Here is a 21340-nt window from a genome sequence, read left to right as displayed (position 1 = left end):
CATCCATGGCTACTCAAGTACACTTGTAAGGCTGGCCTGGCCTCATTTATGCCACATGTTGAAACTTGATAAGCTGGAAGTGCCAGGCTTTTACTGACTCTCATTACTATAGCCAGCCACAGAGACATTGTCAGACATCTGCTCTACATGCCTCTAATCACTTGGCAAAAATCCCTCTGCTGTTGTCCTGTCCTTCCTGACTTTACTGACACAATCTCCTTTCCAAGCCTTCCACAATACATTGTCACCTACCATAACCCTGCTCTCTATCCAACCCAAATTACATCTCATCTCATTACTTCGTAGAATGTTGACACGACTGTACCTGATCAGCACGATTGGTTTTATAGGAACTCTTAAGTTCCTTCATTATAAGTCCCTAAAGTAAACACTTTTATGTTTCTTTTGTGCCTCGTAAAAATCCTGCCTTTTAGGATGAATGTGTGGAAGTGCATGTACATGAAAGTTTTTTTTTTTTTTTGTAATCATGACAGATGTTCTGTAGTATATAATATGTTCTGTAGTGTGTAATCATGATCACTCAGCATTACAAATGATAAAGAGAAAGGCAACCTTTTCGGTTTAACTGCATGATTCACAGCGTCTCAGACGTTACACTTTCCAAGTTCAAAAAGCATCGTTTTATAGCAAATCCCTAACTCTGGGCATATCATGAGGCAGACTTCACACCTGCTGCTTTCCAAACTCACAGTCACTCACATGCTTGGTTTTTTGGAAGTAGCTTGTTCACCTCTTGTTCATCTGCAATGGAATTTAGCTAAACTATTTTCAGTCCCTTGGTGTCTTTCCATATCACAAAATCTCTTCACCTTTCCCTTTCCCGTTCCTCTTGTCTTGTCTTAGCCAGGAAAGTCACTAACAGGCCCCGTTGACATTAAATAAGTGAGGTCTTCAACAATTTCCAAGAATCAAAACCAGCTTTAAAAATAACGCAAAACAAATGTTACTACAGTTTTGAGGGATGTATAGGTAAAGAAAGAAAAGAAAGAGACAGGGTTTGCTGTAACTGTTTGCTGAAATGAGGGATTCTCTTTTCTACTACTTCACATGTAGACACTTTATCATGTACTTCCAGTGTTTGCCATACTCACGTCCTGGTGTGATGAGTGTGTGAGATGAGATGTACTAAAAGGGCCATTTTTTCCCCCAGCACACATACACACACAAACATGTATGCGCACACTTAAGTGCAAACTCTGCATGTGCGCCTTTGTGTGCTCAATTTGAACAAATACATATGCTGGTTGAAGGAAATGTACAATTCTGTTCCCGGCCTGCACAGCAATTTCTATACCTGTGTGAATGAGACAGTTCGTGACTGCATTAAAATTTATAGTGTATGTGCTGTGTGTGTGTGTGTGTGTGTGTGTGCGTGCATGTGTGCAGCTTTAGCCAGTTCCTAGCTGCATTTGCAGGACTTTACAATCATATTGGAAAGCTGCTCAATTTTGGGGGTCTTGCCAATGAAGTAAAGGATGGTAAGAGGTTCCAGGTCTTGGGACACGCAGCATGGAGAGGCCGATGCTTCTGGATTAATGGTGTTATATAGACCAAGGACCTGAGAGAGAACACAACAAATGTCAGAATGCTGCTCAGAATTCCTACTGCAGAACTTGATTCCTACTCTCAGCCCTGAGTTCAGTAAGTCAACTTTGCTGCTCACAGCATGAACAATAAAAAAGTACTGCCTTTAAATGAGTTACTGTCAATAAGTTCTCTAGCTCAATCAATAATCAACCAACAAATTAACTTGTTAAATCTATATCTTTGCTCTTCTCTGTTCTGAGGAGGGAAACATACCTCAATCCTCACAACATTCTGTCTAACTTAGGCAGAACACTGAGGTGTCTTTTTCCCCTACGTTGTAGCCCCAAAGCTTTGAGGTCAAAAATGACATAATTTTGACTTTGAGGTAAGCTGAATGCAGCATTGTTAAGGTAAGCTGAATGCTTAATAAATTCCAGTTGTTTGCTTATTTAAATACTGGCATGCCCACTGTTAACCATATATGGTAAGAAATCATTTTTGTTTGCGCCATAAAGAAACATATGAACAATGAAACCTTTCTGAAGCAAGGATAACATTTTAAGCAAATTGAAGAGTTCTTGTGCTGTAGCGTTTAATAAAAGTTTTCTGTGTCTGTGTGACATTTTTAACGTAATATTTTCATTATTAATTTTTTTTTCGAGACAGCGATATGGTCGAACAAGCTTACTTTGAGACATGTTTTGAAGTGTTTTTGTGCTTTGAGCGAGTTCTGAGATGTTGGCTAAGACTGATGTTGGTAATGCAGACAGTATGAAGAGTTTAAAAAAAAATGGCTTCAGTATTGACTGATGCTTGTTGAGCAATTGAAAGAAAATAATAATAATAAAAAAAAAACCCCACATGTGATGCAAATCAGCAGGGATGGAAACCCTTACAATAAACATATTTAATTTTTTGTTGACACTTTAATTGCAAAATGAGTGCAGTCAATAATTCTAGTGACTGACACGAAAGTCCTATTTGTGCATGTGCACTCGATTCACATCGCACACACAACATCCCTCATCAAAGAGAGGAAAGCTGCATCTTCACCACGTCAACTCACTTAACCTTTTATAGGATTTGAGAGTAACCACAAATATACTGCACTGAATTAAAAAACAGTAAAGGCTTTCATAGTTTATTAGCAGTCCTGACCAATGATTAAATTAACTTCTATGTAAAGCACTCTCAAGCTAACACATTCCACTTGTAAATATACAACTGTAAGCAAACAACTTACATTCATCTTATTTGTACAGCTGAGCAGTTAAGAGTTAAGGGCCTGGCTTAAGGGCCATGCAGTAGTAGGTTGGTGATGCTGGGATTTGAACTCACAACCTCCCAATCAGTAGTCCAAAGTCATCCAGTTAAGTCTTAACTACAGAGCTACTACTTCTCTTATCTTTTGATAAACATGGCGTCGAAAAATTCCATCACACAATTTACGCACATATTTGTGCACACGCTCCATTAATAATAGATGGCCGGAGTTCTTAGATATGGAATACCGAGGGAATATCTGTTCTGTTTCTGATTTGTGAATGGCCACATAAGGACATTATTACTATAATGGCATCATAGTTGCTCAATCATTCCTAATACTTAAGGGATTCTATTTAAGTTATCTACAATGCTACAATTATGATTCAAATCAACATGAGCTAGATATTACTTATTAAGTCTGCATGAATTGCATAATAGTAACAGACCTCCTCCGAATTACGATCCAAGATTACAACTGGGGTAACAAAGCTAATTTCAGGGTTACACTACAGACCAAAATTTTGGAAGCAATAAAGATAAGTATAAAGATAAATCAGTAGATTTTTCTTTTTTTTTAGCTTTAAGGACAAATGTCTGCCTTTATTTATATGTAGTAGGTATGCTCTATGGTCTTTGTATGTCCTTTCTCTCTAGGTGCTCAAGTAAATCTCATAGGAGAAGCCATATTAAGTGTTTTTCAGGGCCAGAGCATTTTCCATAATATACCTTGACTAGAAAACATTGTGTTGTGGTTCTGGTTGGCAAATTAAATCAATTGTAAAATGTTTTCCAAAACTTTCCGCTCCTAAACTTCTGGCCTGTATTGAGTACACTTTATTGCATTAGATATTCTTACCTTAGTGTGTTGGGTGTCTGCACTCCAGAGATAAGGACACGCTCCAGCACAGAAGTTGGCATTGTAACCTTTTGGCTCATGGATCCATTTCCATCCCAGGTCCTTCTTGAAATCAATGTATAGTGAGCGCAGACAGCAGTTGTCCTGAACGTTCCTGTGAATTGCAAAAGCGGATATTTGATGACCCAGATGCATAATTGCAAATGTTAAAGCACTGTGGTTTACTAAGCACTCTTTCCTAGAACTAAATGGAGATTATATGCATTCTGACCTGGAGCAGAAAGCAGCATCCAGGGCTCGTTTTTGTCTGTGGCTCTTGTGCTGGGACTCCAGGCGGTAGGATGGGAGCAACATGAGCAGCAAGTGTGGAGACTGGCCACTGTGACGGCGGCTGAAACTATCATCAATCCCTGTCAAGCAGCATCCCCAAAACTGATTAGCAAAGCCAGGAAGTGAGAACATTTTTAATTCAGTGATCATGGAATTTATTGCAAACATTTTAATCAACTAGGTGGATTTAGAAGATTAGGTGTCCTGCTGTGAGATAGAAGCAAATATGTAGAGCATCTGCAGATGTATTCTTTCAGAATTGGACAACGTTGTTCTGACTGATTAAAAAGAAAACTTAAAGAAAAAAAAAATCCCTTGTTGAACTGCAGAGAGACATGACACACTTTCTCAATTTCCTCTCCTCTCACACAAGCACACATTCCCACACTGCAACCCACCTGCAAAGCGGGCCTCCAGCTCCTCACTCTTGTTTGGGATGATGTAATTATTTGATGGCACAAATGTGCAGCAAGGACAGTGCAGACTGATCTTGAATCCATTGTTTCTGTCTGCGGGAGGGAACGGGGAAGAAATCAGGACGGTTAATCTAGTGGAGGCTGTTGAGCTTACCATGGAGCTGGCACAGGATTTGGGTGACTAAGATAACTCACTCCTACTCTCTCTGTCATGTGGAGATACAGCTAAAGTGACCAGTCCCTTCATGCAAACAGAGCCAACTTCTGCATTCATCACAACCCTGCCAACAATGCTGACTTACACCCAGTGCACTCACTGCTCTCTCACTCATTTCTCTCATTTCATTTTCAAACAGATGTCTGTGGTGTTGGTTTTCTTTCTTTAGTTATGATGAATGTTTGATTAATGTTGGACAGAAAAACTTCTGCAACACTTCTAACACAACAAACAATACATTACTATAACTGAACAACTACAGCAACTTGTGCTTTTCCTGTTTATTGTGTTCTCTGTTAAATAATTATGATCGTACAAACATACCATACATCATATGGATTCTTCTATGCCTGCAATGTAAGTTTTATATATGTTTTACAGTATACAATGCCTTATTTTATTATATTTATACACTATAAATAAGTTTTTGCAGGCCAATTTTAGCCATATATTTTGCCATCTAGGAAATGTGGCAATAATCTACATAGTGTATAGAAAATGATGATACTTTATCAGTGTATTATAAAATACACTTTAACATGCATTCAGCATAAAAATGTTTTCATTTTATATTTTGCTGTCTTGAAAATGATTGATGTTCTTGCTATTCTGTGCTCAACCGCAACCACAGCTCTCCCTCACAACCACAACTGATTAAATGGGACGACTAAAGAGTGAGAAAAGCTAGCCAGTATATTGAAGGGCAATAAATTGTCATTTTTGTTTTTTGGGGAAAGGATATGCAAGTAGACACACACACATACAAAAGTTGCTCACTTTTTCCCTTTACCTCTGTGCAGTAGCCATTCGCTGACCGCTTCGGTTACGTCAAAGGAGAGCCACTCGCCCTCTGTACGAGTGCGCACCACTTTGCTGTCAATGTAGCGCTGTGTGGGCGATGTGAGGTCCTTATGTCCCAGGATCTACAAAGAGACACAAAAAAAATGTTCAGCACTCACAACTAACAGCTCCCAAACCCCTTACAACCTTTCCTAAATTTTTCTTTCCTTTCTCGTTCCTGCAGTGTCCCAGTGTGTGCAAAATACAGATTGGCCCTCTGCCTGCTGGTTAAAGCCAAAGTTATAAACAGTTCAGCTGCACAGGTCTGGACAAGGCCCCCTGCCCCCATCTACATCCCACCACCTTCTCCACCTACTCCTTCTTCACTCCGCCCCTTCCCGTCGGAGGCTCCCTGATCGATTAGCCAGGTCTGGGAAAAAGGCTCGAAGGAGCTGTGCTGGCGGAAACAGATGCTGGCCGGACCAAGCTGTTATTGCTCTGTCCTTCATGGCTGTGTGTTTACGTTGGACGACGCACTCCTTAATGTGTAAAACACTGCTGGGTCTGCAACACTGAGAAACTCGGCCTGCCTCGCCTCCGTGGCAAATGTTAGACATGAGGCTCATGCTGGGTCTATCGGCAGAGAGTGTACACTGGAGACCCTCAGCTACACTACAGGCATCTGTAGGAGGAACTAGGGCCTTGTATAGCTGTAGTTTAGTTTCACCACAGGACGTAGTGATATAGTAAAAATCACTGGCAAGATGCAGCGAAAACCGTAGAAAGTGAAGAAGGAAGAAATAAAAAATGTACCTGGGTCATGATGTAATGAAATTCCTATTTATAGACAATAAATTGGAAGGTTTATCTAGTTTTTTCTGAAATAAACCATAAACTTTTATTTTGCTTTTTTTAACCCTCCAGAGTAAGACAGGCTAAATCATGTCCTATAAAATCTGTCCTATAAGTAGCCTGTGGGTTATTTTGTATCACGAAAGGATTTCAAGGCTGAAAAATGTTCTCCCTTTGCGCCTTCTATACCACATACATCATCATAATCTGCGTGTTAGGGAGAGTGAATCCCAGCTTAGCTAGTGTTTACTGCACCTGTCATGGCTGCCTTTAGGCATAAACACCATAGTGTGGAGGGGGAGCCAAGTGGAAGCCAGAGACAGAAAAATGGTATTTTCAATCATCAAGTAGAACACAGTATAACACACTTGCTGCTTTCTATGTGAAGAAAAAAGCTGTTTATTGGATATATATATATATGTGTGTGTGTGTGTGTGTGTGTGTGTGTGTGTGTGTGCGTGTGTGTGTCATTTATTTAGTGTGGATTTTGATAGCTGTAAACACTTCCATTAATGAGTCATTTGTGACAGGCAACAATTCAAGCTTATAGTAGAACAATAAACGGATTAAGAGTCTTTTCAAGGGCTCAACCACAATAAAAACTTACAACCTTGCTAACAACCAGATCATTAGAACAGAGTCTTAATCACTGAGCTACCACTACCACTTAAATGCTGGCTCAGTGCAAGTGGTGGGGTTATTACTGTACAGAAGGGATGAAAGCAAGTATGAATACATTATACAGAATGAACAGTTAACAGTATCTTAACAGATACAAAGATAGACACCAGTAGGCATCTGTGGTTTCTTTCATTTACAATTACAATTAAAATTTTCCAAACTCAAAGTGGATCTAATGGAGACTAGAGGTGTGCACTGAGCTTGGAAATGAAAAAAGTAACATCAGCAGGAATTTCTACTTCTCTGCATTTCCAACAAGTGGTCAGATATGAAGTACGCCAGATGAACTAAGCCCAGGTTGACATACATTCAGCTATATTTACAGCATATATTAGTTTAGTAATTGCTTGGTCAGGATGGACATGAATGTGAAATTAGGTTGCTTCTTAGTCTATATTTGAGGAATAGAACCACTTCAGATTTAAAACCGAATACAGATATAGATATCTTTATGAACTAAAGCAGATGGGAGTGTTGTAGTGGTAAGCCAGGTCATAAGGTGGCCTGGCTTGTGTTATATTTTCCTATATATTTGTGGGGCTCCACTGATTCTATAATATTTCAAATTGATTCATTTCAATTCAAGGTGCTAGAATGGTAAACATTAGTATTTGGTATTGACAAACACATCAATGTGTAGAGACACGTGATGTCTTTAACATTATACTACAAGTCTTGCTTACTAGTCACTCATAATGACCTGTATTATGTATGTGGGTCACCTGATAAAGCTCAATGCGCTGCTCAGACACACGGGCCTTTGGGTTCTGCAGCCTGAAAATCCTCAGCTCGGCCTTCACCAGGTTGGAGGCGTTCTTCTCCATGGAGCTGACGTCAAACCTGAGCCGTCTGAAGTAGGGATTGTAGAAGGTCGGAGAGATGACGTCTGTAAATTAGAGCGGACTGTTTTATCGAGAATCAAAGATAGTCATATGTGTACAGGACAGAGATCTTTAACACCATCTGCACTTTTCTTGTATGTTCTTGGCGGGGCTTTTTCACTAGCGATTAGAGGCTGCTGCCAAATGAACAGACTTGATAGCAGAGCCATATGGTGGACGACTCAGACTGTTATAGAAGACTTCTGGATTGCACCTGTAGTACACACCTCATCAGTTATTCAACCAAGGGTTATTTGGAGGACGTTGGAATTGATGTTTGAATGCCTGACTCAAACAATGTACCTGACCAACATTTAGGTTTATATCAGAAAGTAAAAACTCCTTACATTACACATTTAGATATACTAATATAAGTGCTGTTTTTACACATTTTGACAAGACACATTAGAGATAGGAGAGGCCAATGTGTTCTTTTTTCTTTTAGTACAAAGGCTAATGAATTTGTCATGATCCACTGTAGCATAAATTCTTTAAAAATGGAGGTTTTTGTAAATAGATCAGAGACAGCTGGGGATATGGTGCCTGTATGAGCCCAGCAGTACAACAACACTTGCATAATACTCTAAACCATGTGTGACAGCTGTGTGTTTTGACCGGGTCTTGTACACCATGTAGCAACAGCACAGTGAACTGTCAAACAGTGTAATATGAACATGTTTTTGCAAATGAGTAAAAAAGCGCAAATGCCAAACACACTACAGTTCTGAAATCACAGCCTAGTTTACCAGCAGGCTGCGAGGTAGCCATCTATATGCACATACATTTGCCACAACCACAGCCTAAAGCTTTACATACCTCTATCCCAACCATAATTGACCCCTAACCATGTAGAAGCTATGTGTGCTTAGCATGACCAGACAGACAGAAATCATGCATGTAGTTGTGCAGGTTGTAGTTCAGCCTGCTCAGTGGTGTCGGACACAGCCTGAAGCCCCAAATTAATGGCTGTTAGGGTGTGCAGAAGCCGGGGATTAAGGAACTGCGGTGGTTTGTTTAAAGAGCCTACACAAGCAGGATGTCCAACCAGAGAGTAAAAAAAAATGCTTAGCAGCTGCTTCTAGAGTCAGCATGACAGTGAGTTCAATCATGATTTTCAGGGAAAAACCCATTTACTAACTTCTACTTCATGGGAATGAAGTGTAAGTGGGTGTGTGTGTGTGTGTGTGTGTGTGTGTAGGGGGGTTGAAGTAGACTGAGGCTGCTTTGTCCGTGGATTTGCAACATCAGATGTAGTAGGTGCCTGTGTGTGGTGTTGGAACTATGTAAAAAAAGTATGAGTTTTGGCCTATTTTGTGATAGAAGTGTGGCAGAAATATGTGTAGTGGAGACAATATAATGCTGTACAACTGACGTTTAATCAAACTATCAAACTGTTTCCAAAACTCATGCTTTTGAAAGCCCTTCTCTCTCTCTCTCTCTCTCTCTCTCGGATGATCCTGTTGACAGTCAGCCAATACTAACTTTTCGTTGTATGACCAGGAGGACATATGGGCCAAGACTAACGAAGCGCTTGCAAGCTTCTTTCCCATCCATCAACAGAAAAAGAAAAAAAAAATCACACTTCAAACCTCCAGTAGGCCATCTTAAGGAGCAGAGTTTATATAAACTTCTCCCAAGCATCCGCACTCTATGAATGGCTCTGCTGTGTTCAGCTTTGCGCTGGAGACTTTGAGCTGAGAACTACACACACTGCTGTGATGAACACACACTATTGTGTCTTCACACATAAAATTACATCACATGTATAGGCATACTAAGAAATATTGAGACCTCTAATCCCAATATGCCATGTTTTTCCTGTCACCCTCTGATTCGCTGGGGAATTTGGGCTGACTCAGTAAGCAAACCACCGAGTTTCTGAGGTTGAGAAGCAAAGAGGAGAGTAACCACGTTACCACTGATTTATATGAATGTGACATGAATGTGATCCACCACAACTGGCGCCACTGTGGTCTGAACGCTCCCTTGCCCTGCCTCAGAAAAGGATTGCAGATATCTTTCAGGAGGAAGTACGCATCAGTTAACACTTGTTGAGATATAAAGTTATTCTATCATTCCTTTAAGCGATCAGCTTTATACACCAAGTCAGCATTCTTCAGTACTCAATGGGCTGGTATGACCACAGGATTTCATTCCAACCAAGCAGGAGCCACACCTGATTCCACTTGCTTAATTAGTTCAGATTGGTCTCCAATCATCTATAAAGAGTACTTCCTGTACACTTTATAGTTGATTATAGTTGATTCCTGTATTTGGCTGAAATGAAAACCAGCAGTCAGACCTCTGTTAAGTTTGAAGAAACCTGTGACTAAGTTCTTTCTTTGACTTAGTAGATGATATTATTGGAAGACTGTGGGTAATAAATCACTAGATTATTGTAAAGGTATGAACCGCTAACAGCAAGCGTGAACCATGATTTTTACATAATAGTAATATCATACTCACTGCTACATTTTTGTTGGAAGACAACAATCCAATTCAGATTGATCATATATATTAGAATTAGGGCAGCTTGGATGCATCTCCCAGGTCCCCAGCTTTCTGTTTTCTCTGTGTCTGTGTGAGATTCCTCCAAGTTCTCTGGTTTCCACCAACCTCCCAAAAACGTTATAGCAGGCAGATTGGCTATGTTAAATTTCCCCAAGGTGTGAATGAAAGTGAGTATATGTGTGTGCATGATGCCCTGTGAAGGAATGTGCCCCATCCAGGGTTTCCCGAATCACCTCCAGTGTTTTTGCCGTAGGCTCCAGATTCACCACGCCCCTGGCCAGAATAAAGCAGTTACAGAAGACGGATGAATGACATATATATTTTATATAAGCCATTCCTAACTTTAATACATTAACCTTCAAACAAATTTCTTACACATGGCACAACACTGAATCTCAGCTTTTGCACATTCCTTGTCTTCATTCTCTCCTTCATAAGCCTCTCAATCTCAGGCCATTACAAACATTTGGTTAATAGATCCTGAATGGCTTCCTGAGTGAAAAGTAACAGGAGGAAATGTGAACTCTTAAAACCATCAAGCAAGAGCTTCCTTCCTGAAGGAGAACACTCGTGCAGATGCCTTTCCCTCCTCTTCCTGCTTGGCCTGAAGGCTTGTGCTGCAGCAGTAGATGATCCTCTCTTGGTCTGTTGATAATCAGCCACCACTGCTCGGCCTGCGCTCAATCGGCTCTAAGCCAACACATCTCTGCACCACCCAACACACATAAGCCTCACCTCATTCACCCTCACAGAAACGCACATCCACACACACACACATGCAAACAGAGGATGTAATGTTTGCTTCCCTGCACATAATATGCATACAAGAGAAGCTCTGAGATCTGTTTACCCTAACCAGGATTTGCATCTTGGGGGTATTACATTAAGTAGACATTTGTTCCAGCACACTGGAGCCAAGCTCCCAATCTGCGCCAGTGTGTCTTCTCACTGATCAGGAGATCTGTGCCAGGAATTCGTTCCCAATGTCCTTTACTCGTTTGCTGACCCCAGATTTGTTTCCTGTGCAATGGATTCTCTCCAGTATACAGTGTGCATATATAACTGTTGTTGCTGAGCAGGCAGTCAAACTCACTTTATACAAGGCACAGTGGAAAAGCACAGTTTTATGGTAGTTTAAAGGGGAGATGAGATAAAGATAAAGTTACTCACATACAGACCCTAACATAAACATACACACAGGCTCTACAAATGCACAAAGTCTGTCCCTAAACATAACCATACCAACAAAAGAACTGTATTTCCCCTTGCAGTTTTAAAATGAAAAAGATATAGGTTTTATTTTAAAAAGTAAATTCCTCAGGAAGGACCCAGAAAATGGAAATGAAGTTTTATTCCAATTTTATTAAATTATTAATAACTAAAACAAGTTTTGAATTCTGAGTAGAAATATCAGAGTTTGTTCATATTGAAAGACATTATTCGCTTTTTTTTTTTTTTTTTACGACTTGAAATTGAGAGCTCTGCACAAATATAATTATGGCAGGGCTAAAAAGTTTCAGGGCGAGTAGAGGGGAAAGTATCTGACCTACTTTTGAGCATTTCACACTTCTGTAATATATGCTGTCGGATTCCCCCTGCTTCCTCTGCAGAAGGACATACTGTTCTCTCCTTCTCACACTTGATGGCGAGAAAAAGGACAGGATGAAAGTACTGATCAAATAAAGAGAGAACAGACAGAGAGGTAGAGCAGAGCAGTGCTCTGAGGTCAGACTATCCTTCCTTTTGTTACGTGGCAAGACTGCAGAGTCTAAGAACACTACTGGCTGAGTCAAGGCCTGGAGAACTGGAACTGAATCCAGTCTTAGCAAAAAAGAGCAGGAAAACAGCGGAGGAGTGGGAGTAGGAGAAGAGAGAATGAGAAGCAATGGTTAGTGCAAGGAAGGAACTGGAGAAAGGTGGGGAGAGAGAAAGAGGGAGACAGACTGAGAGAAAGAATTTGAGACAGAAGAGTGCTCCTGCCTATGCCATTTCATGTGGATGCCTCCGCCCAGTCACTCACCTGCCAATAGCAAATTGAAAACAACTCTGTGCATAATCCCTGGGAACTAAAAATATCCAAAGCTTTGAAGACCCGTGCATAAACTCCTGTCAGTCTGCACACGGTTCCTTCCCAGCAACAGCCTAATCAACACACACACACACACACACACAATAACAAAGGGGAAAGGAGCTAAGAGATAGTTGATGTGGAAGGGGCTGTTGTCCTGCTGGCAATCTGTACAGGCTTCCCTTTAACTGTTGTATGGCAACCAGAAAACAAGCAACTGCAATGAAGAGCATTCTCAATGACTCCGCTAAAACCAGCCCAGATAGACAAAAGCTTGCTCCTTTATCAAATTTCAGAATTGCTGCATTGTTGCCATGGTGTCACAGATCATTTGCGAAGAAACATTGCTGGAAAAACAAAATTCTTACAGTGTCGCTTCCTGCATGCTCTACTGCCATTTGCAGAACTGTGAAATCACAATACAGATAAACAATAATGGGGATGACAGTTGGCAGATTCTCTTGCACACACCGCCTCCTCAACGTTTGACTTAATTAATCTTCGGCAATACTCCACACGCCTTCCCGGGCCCAGTGCATCCCTCACTCCTACAGCCCCATGAGAGATAAATGGGCTCCAGATCTCTTTCCCACACTAGGATTTACTTGTGTTAGAATATCATATTACGCAGGACCTGTGCTCTTGCTGTAAACAGTATGAAAGTGTTGGAGGAAAAGTTGTTATTCTTTTGCACTCTCTCTCCCTCCCCCCTTTCTTTCTCTCTCTCTCTCTCTCTCTCTCTCTCTCGTTACTCTCTCCCAAGTTACGCAATCAAGTTTGGCCGCTGGAAAAGCGGCAGCGCATCCAGGTCTTGCGTAAGTTTACTGAGCCCCTCTTTTCACAACAACTCCACCATGCACAGTGTGCCCATGGACTAATTTCATACCTTCATTAAGTGGAGGAAAGATTTCCTATTTAGAAAACAAGAAACTAAATGCTCTAAATCTCAAAATGTATCTTGTAAAAAAAATTTATTGGGTTAAACTGATACTTGAAAATTGTAGAGATTTGGCAGGTTTCATTTAAATACTGACGTCACATCAACCACGCAAACACAAACACACCTACGCCCACACAATCAAAACAGAGCTACAGAAAAGAGGCCGAAAGATCAACTCGGAGTCACGGATTTCAATGTGCAACATATTACTCCTAGAAGAAGAGCAGCAGCAGCCCACAAAGCACAGAGCCACAGATTGAACGCAGTTGCTAGCTACACATCCCCTCGATTATGCTCTCCAGGCGTGTGTTAATAAAGTGTTATCACATGCATGTTCACTCCTTGCGGGTTGCTGGAGATCAAACTCTATTTGTTTCCACTGATATCACACAGATGGGTTGCACAGCAGCAAAGGCTTCCCCTTGCGCGCTCTTTTGCAGGGGTGTGGAGGTCTCTGCATGGCTCTGTGTGCTGGGTTGATTTTGGGAGAGCCCCTCCACACCACAGTGTTTATTTACAGTGCAGGAGGGAAGAGGGGCTCGAGTGTTCTCTTGCAGTCACTAAACATAATCTGTCATGCACACGCACTAGGCTTCTCGCTAAGCTGCAAAAACACTGACACACTTCAACCTCTCACTCCCCCCTTAGCCTCTTTGGAGCTGCTTTTTCTTCTAATGCTAGCATGCATGCATAGTTATCACTATACACATATAAAACAAGTAATGAACATTACAGTGTCTATATTTAGAAAAATGATTTAAATCCGGTCTGGCTATTTATAAAAGATACTTTGACAACAGCCTAATGGGTTAATAAACATGTCACCCTTTAAATACAGTTTGTATATAAAGATTTGTCAAAACTCTCATGTCCATACTGGCACAGAGTAAGACGGCACTTAAGTTTTCCAACATGACTAATTCTTCCACTAAGTGCTAAGTGCTAATTAAAGTTTAATGCACAGCTCAGACCAGGAAAATTTAGACAGATGAATGTTTCTCTCAGTGTTCATGAGCAGGGATGTGCATGTGCAAGAATACAACTGAGACTTTTACGGCACCCAGTGATGCCCTAATGGCTTATTCACACTTCTGTCCTGTAGCTTATTTGTGTTATGATGCAGAGATGTGGTTTATGGGTTTGATCTGCAGTGCCTTTTTGTCAGTGGGGATTGGTTAAGGTATAGATGTATGTTTAAATCAGGGGTGTCCAGTCTCATCCAGAAAGGGCCGGTGTGGGTGCAGGTTTTCATTCCAACCAAGCAGGAGCTACACCTGATTCCAACTGTCTAATCAACAGATCTTGGCTTTCAGTAGACTCAGATGTGGCTTCTGCTCAGTTGGAATGAAAACCTGCACCCACACCGGCCCTTTGCAGATAAGATTGGACACCCCTGGTTTAAATGTATGGCCTAAAACTTTGACCTGTTCTAGGGGTTTTATTCCAGATTTTTAGAGTAATACTGGCAAATGTTTGGTGACAACCCATGAACCCATTTCAGATATTGCTGTTATAACAATCTCTATTCTTTTGGGAAGACTATCCACTAGATTTTAGAGTGTGGCTAAGGGGATTTGTCTTTTCAGCCACAAGAGCATTAGTTACATCAAGTGAGGAGGACTGGAGTGCAGTTGGTGTTCCAGTTCATCCCAAAGGTGTTCAGTGGGGTTGACGTCAGGGTGCTGTGCAGACCACTTGAGTTCTTCCACTCCTGCCTTTGCAAGCATGAACCCCACTGTTGGCACATAGACACTGTCATGCTGGAACAGGTTTGGACCTGAGGGTTTAAAGGGAAATTGCAATGCTACAGGATAAAATGTCATTCGATACAAATGGATGCTTCCAGTTTGGTGGTGACAGTTTACGGAAGGGTTTGTTTGATGGACAGATATCCACAAACTTTCGGCCATATAGTTTCATTTCATTTCATTTCATTGTCTATACCGCTTATACGATCTATCCTCAGGTCATGGGGAGCCCGTGCCTATCTCAGGCGTCATCGGGCATCAAGGCAGGATTGGCCACATAGTGTAATTCTTTAATCTGACTGCAAAATGTGCTGAAGGTACTGATGACCAGAGAGATACCATAGCCATAAAATGCATGCTCATATATAGTTAGATTCTATTTATACAAAGTAAAATTCATATATATATATATATATATATATATATATATATATATATATATATACAATACCTAACAGACTGTTTCAGTAGATATTATTTAGCAAGCTGAATATTTGGGGGATAGCTTTGCTAAAATGGCCTTATTATATATTTCCTATATTTCTAATATGCACAATGTTTAATGTATATCTAATTTTGTGCAGAAAATTAGAAAAATAAACCTAAACTGTTCCCTAGAAGGTCAACTTTAGTACATTATCTCCCACACATGTTTACGTTCTGTCCAAAAGTATGAAAGCAGTCACCTCTGTCGCTGCCCACAGTGCTGTCCTCACATTATAATCCAGGTATAAGAAGACTAGATCTTTACAGACAATGCACAGGAGATAGATTAGTTTGGTTACATTTAGACTTAGCCTTACAAATCTTGATGTTAAAGGAGACGTGCTGTTTTAGATCAGTCAGATATGTTACTTATGACACTAATGAGTTTCATATATTTATACATACAATTGACTCTCAAGTAAATCTATATGACCTACACAATATAGGTTGTATTCATACACATGCAATAAATTTAAACACTGTACAGACCACTATGCAATTACAGTTACGGCTATTCTCTTTAGGTTTGATACAACCAGTACAAGAAACACATGTTTTAACTGAGATATGTTCAAAGTGTGCTTGCTTAAATGATCTATCACAGTTATGATGTGTTTTGTGGATATTATAGACATATGTCAAGCAGGTAATAAAGTTGTTAGGAACTAGAGGAATTCATCTTCATAGATCCTGACTGGTCCTTATACTCTCCAACATAGATTTTTATCGTTATGTTTACATTTAACCTCACATTTATTTGAATGGACTTAGACAGAGCTTAAAACATGTATAATGCAAAACGTGGTTATTCCTGAAAATATGAAAATGGAGTGTAATTGAAAATAACAATAAATAGAATCTAATTACACAGTTTAGTTTCTGTTTACCTGGGCTTACAATAGGAGTCTTAAGATTACATTTTTATTACACTAATAGCTGACCCTAAATCTCTAATAAAATGCTTTTAACAACCACTCAAATTTGGGCTTTAAATAATTTGGGTACCATTTAGCACAACCACAAAATATGTGAGTGCTTTGTGACTATTAAGTGGTGCAAGTACAATATTTTTGTAAATATTTGACATCCCACTTAGAGGTCCTCCCGCTAGCTCGCAATGCATTTAAGAGCCTACTTCTGCCTCTTTATTAAAACAAATTACAATCTTTAAATGGCCTCATTTATTTGGTTGTCCTTTCCTAGGCCAGACGTCTATCACTTATGTGTAATCAGTTTGAAAATTGATTACGCTTCCATTCTGCAATACCCATCAAACAACTTACCAGTGTACACGAGAGTGAACTGCACATATTGACATGCACAACCCCATAAAACGACTGCAACTGCAACATTTCCGAGCCCTAACTCCATGTATGCACACAGTGGAAGGCTTGTATTCATCTGCACTTAGCCACAAGGTACCTCTATACTTGGCTGCAGAACACGTGCATTTACTAACATGAAGACAGGGCATTGGTATGCTAAAGTTTATGCATGCATGGACATTTAATAACTCAGCATATGTGTAGGGAAAACAAAACTGACCAAGTGTATGCTACATTAGATTTAATGGATGCTCCTTTGGGACACTACTGCTTCTATGTAAATACCTGACCTTTTAGACACTTTCTGTCCAGAATATGGGGAGAAATAAACCATGTATCAAACCTCCACGCCTGTACGAGACATCAAGTACATTTGGAACTGCTGATACAGCCACAGTGTGCTTACTAATAAGGCAAATATTCCGAATGCTGGGAAAAGAGTCCTGCTGAGTGTGCCTAATAAAATACTCAACGTAAAAATAGCTGCTTTTGGAAATATTTATTTTCAAAAGTTAGAGATGTTTTTGAGAATTTCTAACACACAAACTGAATAGAGGGTATCTGTGCTATAGAAATGTGTATGTCAGATTAGAAAGGAGGTGTATGGAGTGGAGAGAGGGACGTGTGTGTGTGGGGCAGAGACGCTTGAGAGACTCTGGACAGCGTGTAAAGGGGGAGAGGGGTGTAGGAAAGGGAAAGCCTCTCTGGTGACTAGCACACTCCACACCCCAGCAACAGCGGGTCTCCGGCTGGAATTTTCCATGGAGCATGTGGCACAGAGCAGCATATATGCACGCTACCTCTACTGCGCTCCAGGAGTGTTTCATGGGTTTTGCCTGCTGTGTCCCTCTCACAGCTCACCCCTTGCTAGCACTCTCTTTTTTGGTCTCCCTCCCTTCCCGATCTCTGCATTTTTGTGCGGCTTCCAGTATCGCTGTGCCCCGGAGTGCTGCCTGTGCGGACTTCCTGGTGCCCAACCAAATTAGGCTGATAACCCTGTGCATTTAGGCAAGCTTACAGTCAACTCTCCCATATCAGCAGACTCAGAAGTTGAGATTAATAACGGATGAATTCTAAAATAACCTGCCTCTCTTCTCTGTGTGTTGACACAGTATTATTTATATCCCATAAATACCTTCCAGACTGAGGCTGGCACTAAGCCAGATCTATTCATATTTAGGGTATTTGTACAACAGAAGGGGCCAAGAATAATATTTAATGCAAACTATACCTTAGGGAATATAAAATATCTCGTAACTATATTTTCCCCTCTGTGCTACGTATAGGCTCACATTTGATCTGTGAGGGGAAAAACCATTTCAGAATTAATGGTACAATAAGTCCATTGAATATTGTTATTTTGCTTACACAGTCATGACTTTGCAAACACCAACGTGCACAGTAGGCCTGTGTAGGTGCACAGTGGTGTATTATTCTAGCAGAATAAGGAGGGGGGGTCTTATAAAAATTTGTAGGCCTGTTTACTGAAACATTGTTGTGGAAATGGCTTGTGTAAAACAGTTTAAGTAATCCAGCACATGAAAGTGGCTTCATGCTGAGGATTAAAAGTAACACATTGGCTTTACATGCATTCTCTCTTTCTCTTTTCTGTTTGTTTTTCTAATCAATACAGGGAAGCATTTCCATGTGCTGGCACTACAGCTGTGTGTGATATAGAAAGCAGAAACTTTGTGCAGAAACTTGAGTGCTTTCACAGCAGCTTAAAGAAGTCATCTATCTATAAAAACGTGCAGCTGAGAAGTGCTCTGAATATGTCATGCGTTTATGTAGGGAGTAAGAAGCCGTTTGGGATTGGCCTTAATTTAGTTTCATTGTTGCCAAAGATTACTGCACGCATTCTTCAAATCAGATCGGATGCCACAAAGGCCCCCGGTGTTACTGAGGCAAGAGCTGGTTAAAGAGCTGGTTAAAAAATCTATGTGTAGTGTTATTCCACCCATCTTATATAAAGTAGCATGAAAACTAAAGTGTATTCATTTGTATATAGGTTAATAAAATAAATGCTAGGATGTAATGTCGTGTAGTGGGAATCAGACTGAATTACTGAATCATAAAAAAGTGACCATTTGTGTCTAATTTGTTATTATTTGGAAAAATACGTTATACACCTATATGTTTTAGAGTGCGCAATAAACCAGCACATAATGAGTGCCTCGTACTGCAGAATATTAATACATTCACTAGCAGGTATGCCATGGTGCATCACTCACTCTCAGAGGGGTAGAAGGGCTGCATGTCGATCTTGTGCACCTCTTTGGCGTAATACTCCTCCTCGCTCCGCTGGCGCTCACAGGTGGCGGCGCGCTCGTTGGCCTTCTCCTGCAGCAGGTCGCGGGTGCTGTTGTAGATGGCGATGATATCCCGGGACACGTCTTCAGGCTCCGGGAACTCCTCTGGCGGCTTACTGAGCTTCAGCTTGCTTAGGATCTGGCCGCGGATCGCCTCGATGCGCTTCTTCATGAACTGGTCCATGTCTAAGGTGCTGCACGTGGACAAGCCGAGCGCCACGGCCACTAGATCCAGGCTCAGGAGAAGACTCACTACGAAGAGGTTCATTTTCGGGGGAGGATGGCTGTGTTCCTCCACAGTTTTCAAAAAATAGTTTTCGAGCTATAATAAAGTTTGTGTTTGCTGAATTAAGCAGACGTATTAAAGAAAAGGAGACGATAAATGCATTTTGTAGCCTATCGCCAGATCACTTTCACATAAACGTTTGACGTGAAAAGTTTAAGGTATACTAGGTTCATTAGTCATAGATCTTTGTGTCTGGATATCCATTTGGCGTGACAGCACCGAGAAGCTGCTAAATGGCTTTGAAAAATTCCTGGAAACGAAGAACAGCTCGCGTATATGATCACACCGCAAGCCGAAGAGTCACAGTCACGGCCATCTGAAGTTCAATTCTGCGAGGAGCGAATAGCGTGAGGATATGCGGGTCAGCGCACCTCCACCGCATCCAAGCGCCCAAAAACCCTGCTGTGTAAACCGTGAGCGCGCCTCACGCGCTGCGCTTCAAAACTGGGCACGATCCTCTCGTGCGCCGCCGCGCATCTCCACCGCCTGTCGAGTTGTGTTTGATCCGAGCGCGCGCGTTCTATTCTGACGGAGAGAAAACTTAACAGTGCAGCGAGCGCGAACACGTCCGGAGGCTGAGAAAGACGCGGAGAGACAAGAACGGAACGAACGAAGCAAAGAAGTTATTTTCCCTTCGGCGCGACGGAAAGAGCGTTAGCGCGCTTCTCCATCCCCTCTTGTGGAAAACGCCAGTGCCGCGTGCCAGCGCGCACCATCTCCTGGCGGCTGGCTGGACAGAAAGGGAGCTTTATAAAGGGGACGCACCTTACCACGTGCTTTCGTGCTCTTTCACACCGAGATTGTGGTCATCGCCTTCAGATCGAGAGGACTGGACTCCAACCTACGCGTACACGGCCACTTATTATCCATATTTCTGCGCGTGTTGACATGGTTCAAAAAGACAGAAAACCTCCATCCACGAGGTCCTAATGCCGACTGGTTGAAGTTCATCAAATGCACTTTATTTATATTTCTTCGTTATGCTTCATTGCGCCTTTGCATCTTTTTTTTTTTTTACCTCTCAAATGCAATTTATGACTATTCATTCATTTACGTATTTTTCTGGCAGGCCCAGTTTTCCCAAATGACCTACGTTGTATCATTTCTCACTTGTAAAGGAATAAGAGACTGACTTGATTGCCCAACAGTGGCTCTCTGGCAAGATTTGAATTCACAACCATCCAATTAATTGCTCAATCTTAACCAATGAAACTATCACATTCCCATTATTTATGGCGCTGTTGATTTTCTAATCATTTTATAACACTGGTTTAAGTTATATGACAGCTTTAACAACTGCCACCACAGAACTTTAGGATACATCAGAGAGGGCTCTTGTTAATCTTTGTCCAGATCAACCTTGTTTACACGCTTCATTGGTATAACCCCTCAGGGATTGAGGTAGTGATCTGAGAATTGCCAAAGAACCATTTTGATTGTATCCTGCCTCAGTGCAGTATGTATATTCAGTACCACAATGAATTTCCATTTTGAAGAAGTGTGGATCTTGTTTTTTTTTTTTTTACAGGAACACTGTTTGCATCTGTCAGTACAGTGAGACAGCAACTAATCTGTCAGGTTTTCCTATATATTTCCTCTCTATTTATATGACTTATATATGATGAATTTCTTTGATGTTTATTTTTGGGATCTCTTGCACAGACACTGACTTTAAAATAGTGCTATTGCAAGTAAAGTGGCTGTGCCTGAAATGCAGGAGTAAGATTAAGAAAAAAGTGGAATTGTAAGCACCTGCCAAATGAAGAAATGTAAATGTATTGGAGATAATTTAGGAATGAATGGTAGTGTTGCTGAGACACTATATTTAAAAAGTGGATCC

The 21340-nt window shown here is 41.0% G+C and overlaps 1 protein-coding gene across 1 annotated transcript; it reads right to left on the bottom strand.

Annotated features, from left to right (window-relative positions):
- Window positions 1-310: 310 nt before the first annotated feature.
- tgfb2 (transforming growth factor, beta 2) lies at window positions 311-20420 on the bottom strand. The gene is made up of 7 exons (XM_058391643.1): window positions 19137-20420; window positions 7669-7832; window positions 5424-5556; window positions 4399-4509; window positions 3942-4080; window positions 3671-3824; window positions 311-1579 (listed from the first exon to the last, which is right to left on the bottom strand). The coding sequence occupies exons 1-7, from the start codon at window positions 19480-19482 to the stop codon at window positions 1421-1423; spliced, it is 1206 nt and encodes a 401-aa protein (XP_058247626.1). The 5' UTR covers window positions 19483-20420; the 3' UTR covers window positions 311-1420.
- Between the last annotated feature and the right edge of the window lie 920 nt (window positions 20421-21340).

This window comes from Hemibagrus wyckioides, linkage group LG01 (genome assembly GCF_019097595.1).
Source record: "Hemibagrus wyckioides isolate EC202008001 linkage group LG01, SWU_Hwy_1.0, whole genome shotgun sequence".
In the NCBI taxonomy this organism is placed as follows: Eukaryota; Metazoa; Chordata; class Actinopteri; order Siluriformes; family Bagridae; genus Hemibagrus; species Hemibagrus wyckioides.
The sequence above is the reverse complement of the archived record's forward strand: the minus strand, read 5'-3'. Positions and strand labels throughout refer to the sequence as shown.